Below are 12,345 nucleotides of genomic sequence, written 5' to 3' on the forward strand. Positions count from 1 at the left end.
TTATGTCCTTATGATCTCCTGACCATGGAGATGCGGCAAGGGTCATAAATTGAAAAATCGGTCATCAACCACTAATTCAGTGTCGTCGTAGCTTTGAGCGTTCACTAAGTGAATGGTTATAAGTTCGAGGTCTACCTATTCTTTGGGGCAAATCAATCCTAGGAGCCTTGCAGAAATGTCAGTAAGTGTTGACTGTTTAATCACCCCTCCAAACTAAGTCTATCAGCTGATTTTTCCCATCTGGGAATGTTGGTAGCTGAAGGCAACATTTGCCTCTTAAATTTCGCCTAAACAATAACAAAAAGTGCCCCCACAGTTTATATAATAAAACCTTTCAGGAAAGACTCCATGGACTCCATCTGTATAGTCTGGAGGACAGGAAGGAAATTGGGGACATGATCGAAACATTTAAATACTGTATGTTAAAGGCTTAAATAAGGTTCAGGAGGGTTTAAGTGTTTTTAATAGGAAAGTGAACCCAAGAACAAGGGGCCACAATCTGAGGTTAGTGGGGGGAAAGATCAGAAGCAATGTGAGAAAATATTATTTGACTGAAAGAGTAGTAGATGCTTGGAACAAATTTCCAGCAGACGTGGTAGATAAATCCACAGTCACTGAATTTAAACGTGCCTGGGATAAACATAGATCCATCCTAAGATAAAATACAGGAAATAGTATCAGGGCAGACTAGATGGACCATGAGGCCCTTTTCTGCCGTCAATCTTCTAGGTTTCTAGGTTTCTATGTTGACAGCAGAAGGCAACATTTGTCTCTTAAATTTCGCCTAAAGGTCAACAAAAAGTACCCCCAGAATTTATATTTATACGGGCAGAGTGGAAATAATAACTTCCTCTCTACCAGAGCATCAGTCCAGCCATGAGCTCTAGGGAACAAGACAATAAATGGACCTGGGGGGAAAGAAAGAGAGATTTTCTTGTAGCCGCTCCAAGTTTATTTCCTGATTGTGTTCTGCAAGATATTAGCGATAAATTATAGCTTTTATTCAATCGTCTTGCTATTTTTATCCACCGTCTAGGACAATGTTCCATTTGCCAGAGCAGCTGCATAATTCAGAGGTTCAGAATTTTGGGAGATTATGCCAAAATAATAATAATAATAATAATAATTTATTAGATTTGTATGCCGCCCCTCTCCGAAGACTCAAAAATGATGGTTATAGAAGTGTGAACTCAGTCAGACTATAAACGGCAGGGTTTGGTTTTTTTAAAAAAAATTCTAAGAAACCTTCCCTTGTTTCTGTGCTAATAACACTCTGGTAGCTATGCGTTGGCGTCATTTCTGGGTGGGTTCACACCACAAGCCTTAACCTGAATCTGTTAAATGGGTTCATTGCAATACTTGGATAGTGGTTGTCGCTTTAAACAGAATAACGGAGTTGGAAGGGACCTTATAGATCTTCTAGTCCAACCCACTGCCCAAGCAGGGGTTTCTACATTTGCCTCTACCTAGCATCGAACTCACAACCTCCTGATTGTGAGGCAAGAGCTCCACCTCTAGGCCACAGCAGCTGGGCTGGCCCACCTTTCCACAGCTAAGTTAAGTGTGTTCTGCAAAGGAATTGTCCCTTATCTACAACTGGACTTTAAAGTTGGCCTAACTCATTTTAGGTTTCTAGAGTAGAGTAGAGTAGGATAGGATAGGATAGAATAGAATAGAATAGAATAGAATAGAATTCTTTATTGGCCAAGTGTGATTGAACACACAAGGAATTTGTCTTTGGTGCAGATGCTCTCAGTGTACATAAAAGAAAAGAGACATTTGTCAAGAATCATCAGGTACAACACTTAATGATTATAGGGGTCAAATAAGCAACGAGGAAACAATCAATATTAATAAAAATCTTAAGTATACAAGCAACAAGTGACAGTTATACAGTCCTAAGTGGGAGGAAATGGCTCATAGGAAGGATGAGAAAAAAACTACTAGTAATAGTAAACATAGAAAGATAGAAGACTGACGGCAGAAAAAGACCTCATGGTCCATCTAGTCTGCCCTTATACTATTTCCTGTGTTTTATCTTAGGATGGATATATGTTTATCCCAGACATGTTTAAATTCAGTTACTGTGGATTTACCAACCACATCTGCTGGAAGTTTGTTCCAAGGATCTACTACTCTTTCAGTGAAATAATATTTTCTCACGTTGCTTTTGATCTTTCCCCCAACTAACTTCAGATTGTGTCCCCTTGTTCTTGTGTTCACTTTCCTATGAAAAACACTTCCCTCCTGGACCTTATTTAACCCTTTAACATATTTAAATGTTTCAATCATGTCCCCCCTTTTCCTTCTGTCCTGCAGACTATACAGGTTGAGTTCATGAAGTCTTTCCTGATACGTTTTATGCTTAAGACCTTCCACCATTCTTGTAGCCCGTCTTTGGACCCGTTCAATTTTGTCAATATCTTTTTGTAGGTGAGGTCTCCAGAACTGAACACAGTATTCCAAATGTGGTCTCACCAGCGCTCTATATAAGGGGATCACAATCTCCCTCTTCCTGCTTGTTATACCTCTAGCTATGCAGCCAAGCATCCTACTTGCTTTTCCTACTGCCCGACCACACTGCTCACCCATTTTGAGACTGTCAGAGATCACGACCCCTAAATCCTTCTCTTCTGAAGTATTTGCTAACACAGAACTGCCAATGCAAGACTCAGACTGAGGATTCCTTTTCCCCAAGTGCATTATTTTACATTTGGAAACATTAAACTGCAGTTTCCATTGCTTTGGCCATTTATCTAGTAAAGCTAAATCATTTTATGTACATTCAATACCATTGAATACATCTGTACCTTTTCTGTTAATTAGCCGGGCGCGCTCACCTTAATTGAAAGCAATAAACTGATTACTAATGAAACTATTTTGGGGAAAATCTCTTGATGCACAAAATCATAAGCTAAACAAATTGGCTGCTTTCCAAGGACTCACTCGCTGGCAAAAGGCCAAGCACATGTGAAGCTAAACCAGCAGTCGCTTGTGATTTGATGTACAGTGCAGCAGAGTTCTGCAGGCTGCGAGAACTGGAAGAACATGGGGTTTGCTGAAATCTATCTTGCAAATCCTCAAAATATTTTTTTTGGGGGGGGGGTTTCCCACTTGCAAAAGCAGCTTTTAATTTTGGACCTTAGCCTCAAGGGGCTCAAGGAGATCTCAATCAGGCCGCGTGGAGTGAGCCCCCTTTTTCAAATTCATTTCATTTCACTTATTTAGTTTGTCAAACATGTACGAGATTACAGATATAAGTATAAACATTAATATGAACATAGTAAATGGGTACAAATAAATGGAGGTAGTAGGACAGGGACAGTAAGCACGCTGGTGCACTTATGCCCATCCCTTAGGAATTCCCTCTTAGGAATGGGGTGAGGTCAACAGTAGGCTTATTAGTGGGCATATTAGTAGGGATCTGGAATTGCCATAAGAGTTTAGTTTTAACAGTAGTTTGTTGTCTACCACTGAATCAAAGGCTTTGCAGAGGTCTATGTAAATTGCGTCTATTGCTTTACCCTGCTCAGCTTGTACAGTCCATATGTTTTTGTAGTGTAGGAGTTGCAGATTACAGGACAATTTTTTCCCTGAATAACCACACTGCTTGTTGTTTGTCTCTAAATGGAGGGCGATGGATTGGTTTATGACTGATTCCATGAGTTTGACTCCCTCTTGCCTTGTTGTAAATTAAGGACTACCTGCATGTAGATTTTTTTTTGTTCCTTCTGAGGAATTACCCTGGACTTCACGGGAGTTAAAATCTGAAGCTGGAATGGGTGACTCGTTTCTCCCCGTTGGCCTTTTTAATGTTTAACCGGACTGATAGGAAGTTTTAAGCATTAAACCACTAGAGCCGAGCTGAGGGGGGAAACTGAATAGAATTGAAAACGCATCTGGAAAGGACAGGGCTACATTGTTCATTAGCCTTGTGAGTTATAAATTTGCAACTGCCCCTGTTTGATTGCAAGTCTGCTTTGATTTTTGAGAAAGGTCCTGATGCAGTTGGGCCCGAGGTGTTTCTGCAAAAAGTGGATGATGGGGAAATATTTAGTTCCCAGGCTGGTAATGTTTGACTAGAAAGCTTGAAATATTTCTCTTTGATTTATGCCAGAGAGGAGAGAGAGACAGAGAGACATTGACAGAGAAAGAGAGACAGAGAGAGGGAGAGAGAGGGAGGGAGAGAAGAGACAGAGAGACAGAAAGAGACAGAGAGAGACAACACAGAAAGGGATAGAGAGAGAAAGAGAAAGAGAGAGACAGAGAGACACACACATGGAGACAGATAGATAGAAAGATAGAGAAAGAGAGTCATAGATAGTGAAACACAGAGAGAGAGAGAGACAGAGAGATAGAAAGAGATAGACAGACAGAGAAAGAGAGAGACAGAGACAGAGACAACATAGAGGGGGAGAGAGAGAGACAAAGAGAGAGAGAGACACACACAGAGAGACAGAGAGATAGAAAGACAGAAACAGAAAGAGAGACGGAGACAGAGAGACATAGAAAGAGAGAGAGAGAGAAGGTGAGAGAGAGACAGAGACAACACAGAAAGGAAGAGAGAGAGGAGAGACAGAGAGATACACACAGAGACAGAAAGACAGCGAAAGAGAGAGAGACAGAGACACACACAGACAGAGACAGAAAGAGACAAAAAGAGAGACAGAGACACAGATAGAGACAGACAGAAAGAGAGCAAAAGAGACAGAGGGACACACAGAGAGAGACAGAGATAGGAAGACAGAGAAAGAGAGACAGAAAGAGGGAGAAAGAAAGAGAGAGACAAAGAGACAGATAGAGTTAGAGAGACAGAGACAGATAGACAGAGGGGGAGAGAGGAGAGATAAACAGAGACAGACTGAGAAAGAGACACATACACATAGAGAAAGAGAAAGAGAAAGGGAGACAGAGATAGAGAGACACAGAAAGAAAATTGGTATTTAGTGTGTCACATTTTTTTTTTTGAAATTCAAAAAAAGCAGGGAAATTTGGCATCCTGCAAAAGCCATGCACCGATAATTAGCTGTTCCTTTCACAGCTTTGCAGCAAAATCTTGGCATCCCAGCCATCGCCCTGTGTATTTTTGGTTTGCTGCCTCAGCTGCAGTGACAGCCAATATTTTCCCCCCAAGCACAAAAGTCCCATTTTGATAAACTTATTTAAAGTTTCAAAAACCCGATTTAACTTATTTCGCTGTGGCGAAACAACGAAGATTGAGCCCGGGCGAAGTTCACAAGCTACGCCATAATACAGTGGTCCCTCTACTTACGAACTTAATTTGTTCCTTGACCAGGTTCTTAAGTACAAAAATTTGTAAGAAGAAGCAATTTTTCCCATAGGAATCAATGTCAAAGCAAATAAGGCATGCGATTAGGGAAACCACAGGGAGAGTGGAGGCCCTGTTTCCTCCCAGGAGATTCCTAGAGAGGAAGGAAGGTAGGAGATAATATTTTGAAGGAAGGAAGGAAAGAAGGAAGGAAGGAGATAATATCTGAAGGAACAAAGGAGATAATATACCATAGAAAGGAAGGAAGGGAATAATATGGTATAGGAAGGAAGGAAGGAGATAATAGGTTATAGGAAGGAAGGAAGGAGATAATATGCTGAAGAAAGGAAGGAAGGAAGGAGATAATAGGCTATAGGAAGGAAGGAAGGAAGAAAAGAGATAATAGGCTATGGGAAGGAAGGAAGGAGATAATATGCTGAAGGAAGGAAGGAGATAATAGGCTATAGGAAGGAAGGAAGGAAGAAAAGAGATAATATGCTATGGGAACGAAGGGAGGGAGGGAGATAATATACTCTGGAAGCAGGGAAAACTTTTATAATATTGTGAGCTCTCTAAAACAGAACCAGAGCCCTGTTAAAGTCTCTTTCTATGTCCTTTTTATTAAAAAAAATTTAAAGGGAAGAAAACACATCCATTTTCTCCCTTCCAGCAGCTTTGCGATCGATTCCTTAATTCAATTCACCTCCTCAAAAGAGCCGTGGCTGTTTTGCAAAATCACCCCAGATCAATTCCAACGTCTGGAACGCCCCATGGTAGCTTCGGATAGCAAAGGAGGGGGAACTCTGCGGGGTGACACCCTTTACGGTCCTCGAATTACAACCCAGAGTTGAGCCCAAAATATCAGCTTCTAGCCAGGATAGTTGTTAAGTGAATTTCCCGCATTGGCTGGTGTTCTGGTCCAACTAAGGCAAATCCACAAATCTTTTTGCAAGGCTTTGATCTTCAATCAAATCCTTTATTCACTCTCACACAGAAAATAAATGGGAACAATTACGAACAGTTGTGATATGCACAGAGAATATTTTACAATACAAATTCCAAGCTCAAAGCTAGAGAAGCCAAGCTATAAATCTCTCTGAAAGTGAAGGAGTTTATCACTACTGAGAGGGGTCTACTCAGTGTTCTTGTTAATCTAAGTTAGCACAGTCTGTCATGGTTTATCAAAAGCTTACTTTTTCACAGGCTATAAATCACGCCATATTTCAAACACGCAGGTTGCCCCAAAGCACCTTATTTTCTGCTTTAATTCAGGGAGTGACATGTCGCCTATTTACACAATTAACAACTGCAGATTCAGAACTTTTTCGGAAGAATTTCTTATCTTCGCTTTGTGAACCTCCTGAACATAGGATTCACCTATGGGCTGTCAGCTATTCCCCCATTATCTGAAGATAAACTAACTTCTAAACCATTGTCTCCTGCACTCTCATCCGTATTGCCTTCTGACAACCTTCTTAACCCAGGATTAGCTAAAAGCTTTGTTTCTTCATTCTCAGAATCTGAGAGGAACACGCAGGAACACGGCCTACACTGGTTGCCAATCAGTTTCTGGTCACAATTCAAAGTGTTGGTTATGACCTAAAAAGCCCTTCATGGCATCGGACCAGAATACCTCCGGGACCGCCTTCTGCTGCATGAATCCCAGCGACCAGTTAGGTCCCACAGAATGGGTCTTCTCCGGGTCCCGTCAACTAAACAATGTCATCTGGCGGGACCCAGGGGAAGAGCCTTCTCTGTGGCGGCCCCAGCCCTCTGGAATCAACTCTCCCCGGAGATTAGAACCGCCCCCACCTTCCTCGCCTTTTGTAAGCTACTCAAAACCGACCTATGTCGCCAGGCATCGAGTAACTGAGTTGCCCCTAGGCTATGCTAACGCTGTGGTAGAATTGTGTATGGTCTGTCTGAGTTGTATGGTTTTAATAATGGGTTTTTAATGTGTTTTTTTTTATATATTGGATTTGTGACATTGTATTTTGTTGTGAGCCCCTCCGAGTCCTCGGAGAGGGGCGGCATACAAATCGAATTAATAATAATAATAATAATAATAATAATAATAATAATAATAATAATAGTCAGAAGGGCGCCAAAGGGACCCCACAACTATGATAGATACGAGCCAGTTGCCAGCTGTTGGAATTTTGATCGGCTGGCCATGAGGATGCTGAACTGGACCTAAGTGTAAAGAAAGGTCCTAAGCAGTGAAGGGCTCCCCAAATTTTTACTACCCCACTATGGCCATGGCTTATGCCGGGCACCCTGCAGTTTCTTTCAACATCTTTCAGTGCAAATTGGGTGCTCTGGGGTGGAGCTCCATTTTCGCTACCCCACTGCGTCGTGCCCCAGCCTGCCCCTGGTCCTAAGTCACGTTTTTCGGTCCCGTCGCAACTTTGAACGGTCACTAAATGAATGGTTGCAAAGTGAGAGCTACCAGGATTGCAGAGAATTGCCTTGTAGGGTGTTGCGTCATTTGGGACTGTATGGTTTGACTGTTCTCAACTTCTGACCATATAAGAAAGGTTCAGACTTACGGCGGTATTGAAGGAAGGGACTTGTCCTCCGAGTTACAACGATTAAAGTCAGGCGATTGCAAATTGGGTGCATGGTGATTATTTCACACTAACAACAACAACAACAGAGTTGGAAGGGACCTTGGAGGTCTTCTAGTCCAACTCCTTGCTTAGGCAGCAAACCCTAGAATAGAATAGAGTAGTAACTGGAATTTGAATGGAACGGAATGGAATGGAGAAGCCTCCGTGGGGCCTCTCTAGGAATCTCCTGGGAGGAAACGGGGCCGGAAAAGACAGGGAGAAGCCTCCATGGGGCCTCTCTAGGAATCTCCTGGGAGGAAACAGGGCCGGAAAAGGCGGGGAGAAGCCTCCGTGGGGCCTCTCTAGGAATCACCTGGGAGGAAACAGGGCCGGAAAAGGCGGGGAGAAGCCTCCGTGGGGCCTCTCTAGGAATCTCCTGGGAGGAAACAGGGCCTCCACCCTCCCTATGGTTTTCCCAATCGCACGCCTTATTTGCTTCTACATTGATTCCTATGGGGAAAATGGCTTCTTCTTACACACTTTTCTACTTAAGAACCTGGTCACGGAATGAATTAAGTTCGTAAGTAGAGGTACCACTGTACTGTAACCAGTCTCTGACTTACGACCACAATCAGGTTATAAGTCAAGGACTGGCTAAAGTAAAAGTGAAGATAGCCAAGCACACACTCCAGTTCCATTTTTCCCATCTCATGAATCCATATTGGTTTAAAGGCCTTTACGCTAATTCCCCTCCAAAGACTTGTACGTCTGACTGTCCCAATTTATATCCTTTGTGCTCAGAAATATTTAATATCCCCTCTGGCTTTATTAGGAATTGATAGCCCCAAAGATGGAAAGATTTCTCTCTCTCTCTCTCTCTTTGCAAACTGTCTAATTGACTAAGTGAACAAGTGCTTCAATGGAGAGCAGTTATGTCCCTGGCCAAAAATATGTGCATAGGATAAAAAATTCAGGCTTTTGAAAACTTAATTGAAGTGTGCGAATGTACAAAATCATCCTAAAACTGCTTTTTTTAAATTTCTCTCTCTTTTTCAGTTACAGAGAAGGAAGTTCAGCAATGGTGAGTGTTCAATGTTATTTCATAGAAGAAAGAAACATAGAACAGTGTTTCCTAACCTTGGCAACTTGAAGATATCAGGACTTCAACTCCCAGAATTCCCCAGCCAGCATTCGCTGGCTGGGGAATTCTGGGAGTTGAAGTCCAAATATCTTCAAGTTGCCAAAGTTGGGAAACACTGACATAGAAGATTGACGGCAGAAAAAGACCTGCTGGTCCATCAAGTCTGCCCTTATACTATTTCTTGTGTTTTATCTAAGGGTGGGTCTATGTTTAAATCCAGTACCTGTGGATTGACCAACCACGTTTGCTGGGAGTTTGTTCCAAGCATCTACTCCTCTTTCAGTAAAAATTCGGATTGTAAGAATGATTGAATATTTGCACATATACAAACTAAAGAGGAAAGTGTAATGATTTTTTCTGCCCCCAAGTGCTAGGGTACCGTCAAATGGCAACTAAGCAAATTGTAGTAATTGCAGTCAGTTCAATTCCTTATTTACTGAAGTTGCTGCTTTTTTCAACTGACTTTATTATGTATTTGTTCTGATATGGGGTGATAGGTGGACTCAAGGGATTCTTGCTTTCTTGGACCCTGAATTGCAAAGCAGCCAGATACCTCACTGTAGAGACCGGTCAAGTTCTCTGAGATTGATTGATTGATTTTATTTTATTTTATTTTCATTTATTTGTTTGTTGTATGTATTGGTGGTATACAGAGTATGTATTGGTGGTATACAGAGATATAATAATATTTATATTCATGATACTAGTAAAAGAGAAACATTAGGACAGGGGACGGAAGGCACGCTGGTGCACTTATGCACGCCCCTTACTGACCTCTTAGGAATCGGGAGAGGTCAACAGTGGATAATCTAAGGCAGGGGGTAGGCAAAGTTGGCTCTTCTATGACTTGTGGACTTCAGCGCCCAGAATTCCTGAAGCAATCATGCAAGCTCAGGAATTCTGGGAGTTGAAGTCCAGATGTCATAGAAGAGCCAACTTTGCCTACCCCTGGTCTAAGGGTAAAATTTGGGGGGGTTGGTGATGATACTCCAGAGTCTGGTAGTGAGTTCCATGCATCAAATACTCGGTTACCAAAGTCGTATTTCCTGCAGTCGAGTATTTCTGAAATATTTCTCAATTGTGTTGATGTCAGATATGCAATGTGGGTTCCATAGAGGTGAGCTGTATTCTAGGATTGGTCTGACAACTGTTTTGTGTGCTCTGGTTAGCAGATCAGTCTTACCAGGGAAGAAGCTGCGAAGGATTAGGTTAACAACTCTTAGAGCTTTTTTGGCCATGTTGTTACAGTATAGAAGAATAGAACAGAACAGAATAGAATAATAGAATTGGAACAATAGATAAAGAATTAGAACAATACATTAAAAAATACCAGCATAAAAACATTAATAAAAACCCAGCCATACATACACACCCTCACTCACATTCCTAGCCAATTCTAGATTTCCATTCACTCTTACCATCCCTGGGAAAGTTCTGCATTTTTAGATCAGGACCGTGGATAGCTATTGTAGAATTACAGGAGTTGGTAGGGACCTTGGAGGTCCTCTAGTCCAGTGTTTCCCAACCTTGGCAACTTGAAGATATCTGGACTTCAACTCCCAGAATTCCCCGGCCAGCAAATACTGGCTGGGGAATTCTGGGAGTTGAAGTCCAGATATCTTCAAGTAGCCAAGGTTGGGAAACACTGCTCTAGTCCAACCCCCTTCTTTAGCAGGGCACCCGATACCTTTCCAGAAAAAAATGGCTGTCCAGTCTCTTCTTAAAAACCTCCAGTGATGAAGCAGCTTCTGGTGGCAAGAAGGTCTGCTGGTTGATTGTTCTCATTGTCAGGAAATTCCTCCTTAATTCTAGGTTGCTTTTCTCCTGGATTAGTTTCCATCCATCGCTTCTTGTCCTGCCTTCTTTGGAGAATAAGTCAACCTTTTGTTCTCCGCGAAAGCCCCACAAGTTCTGGAAGATAGTTATCACTTGCCTCCTCTGATATTTTATAGATTTTATGGACCCATTAAAAATTTGGGGGAAGAAGAATCCGGGACATGAGATAGCACAGTTTATCTTTCTGGTTGCAGGTACAAAGGCTTTATTAAGGACTGCCCAAGTGGACAGTTGGATGCAGCCGGATTTCAGAAAATCTACAAGCAATTTTTCCCGTTTGGCGATCCAACCAAATTTGCAACGTTTGTTTTTAATGTCTTTGATGAAAACAAAGTGAGTTTACCATCTTTCTCTCCTTCCTCCCTCCCTCCCTCCCTCCTTCCCTCCCTCCCTCCCTCCTTCCTTCCCATAGGATATCTCCTTCCTTCACCAAAGACAAATTCCTTGCCTGTCTATTCTGTTCTGTTCTATCCTATCTTATCTTATCATATCCTATTCTATTCTATTCTAATCCATTCCATTCAATATTCCATTCCATTCTTCCTTCCCATAGCAAATTCTCTCCTTCCTTCCTTCCTTCCTTCCCATAGCAAATTCTCTCCTTCCTTCCTTCCTTCCTTCCTTCCTTCCTTCCTTCCTTCCTTCCTTCCTTCTTTCCTTCCTTCTTTCCGGATTTTAATTTCAACCTTAACTTTCCAGACTATATTCAGGCTGGTTGTAACTGCAAGGACTGAGTTACTGTGCTGGTCATAACTGCTAGGACAGAGTTCCTTGTTTCTGTACCATTGTAACTCTCAGCAGTGCCTAAACGAATGGTCATAACCAGAGGACCCCCTGCAATTGCACTTTAAACAGCTTTTCCCCATGTGGGGTCTCACGCTCTGCTCTTTCTCTCCTCAGGATGGGAGGATCGAGTTTTCCGAATTCATCCAGGCCCTTTCCGTCACTTCCCGAGGAACTCTGGATGAAAAACTGCGGTGTAAGCCAACCAGCGTGAAGACTTTTCTTCTTCCCTGACTTTGTTTGTTTGTCTCCTGGTTAGAACACGATTTGTCTGGAGCGGTGTAGGACCTCCTGCTTGAGCAAAGGGTTGGACTAGAAGACCTCCAAGGTCCCTTCCAACTCTCTTTCTTATTCTATGCCGGGTGTCAAGTTGGATTTCTTCAAGGTCACCGCTGTAGTTCTCTGCAAGGTGGCATATGTTTGGGGTGGGGAGGAGAGGCGATGGACGCCTCCTGTAGCACTTTGATGGCCAAAATGTGTCCGTTGGGGAGCTGGTTCCAGAGGGCCGGGGCCGCCACAGAGAAGCCTCTTCCCCTGGGTCCCGCCAAATGACATTGTTTAGTCGAAGGGACCCGGAGAAGGCCAACTCTGTGGGACTCGTTGCCGTTGTACCAACACTGGAATTCTCTTCCGTAATTATTTAGGTTAAAGTTCATTATCACAACCCCACACCCACAAGTGCTGGCTTCTTTCCTTGTTCAGTCGATCTAGGACTCTGCCCAAGGAATGTGCCGTGGTACCAATCTCTCTCTCTCTCTTTCTCTCAC

General features: G+C 42.6%; 1 protein-coding gene across 4 annotated transcripts in view; it reads left to right on the top strand.

Moving 5' to 3' along the window:
- The window catches only part of NCS1 (neuronal calcium sensor 1), a 29,384-nt gene that overhangs the window by 12,147 nt on the left and 4,892 nt on the right, over positions 1-12,345 (top strand). For all 4 annotated transcript variants that reach the window (XM_070758656.1, XM_070758654.1, XM_070758655.1 and 1 more), the window contains 3 exons: positions 8,875-8,899; positions 10,990-11,128; positions 11,696-11,774. In XM_070758656.1, coding sequence (XP_070614757.1) covers positions 8,875-8,899; positions 10,990-11,128; positions 11,696-11,774 — 243 coding nt within the window. The remainder of the gene's footprint in view (positions 1-8,874; positions 8,900-10,989; positions 11,129-11,695; positions 11,775-12,345) is intronic.

This window comes from Erythrolamprus reginae, chromosome 8 (genome assembly GCF_031021105.1).
Source record: "Erythrolamprus reginae isolate rEryReg1 chromosome 8, rEryReg1.hap1, whole genome shotgun sequence".
Lineage (NCBI taxonomy): Eukaryota > Metazoa > Chordata > Lepidosauria > Squamata > Dipsadidae > Erythrolamprus > Erythrolamprus reginae.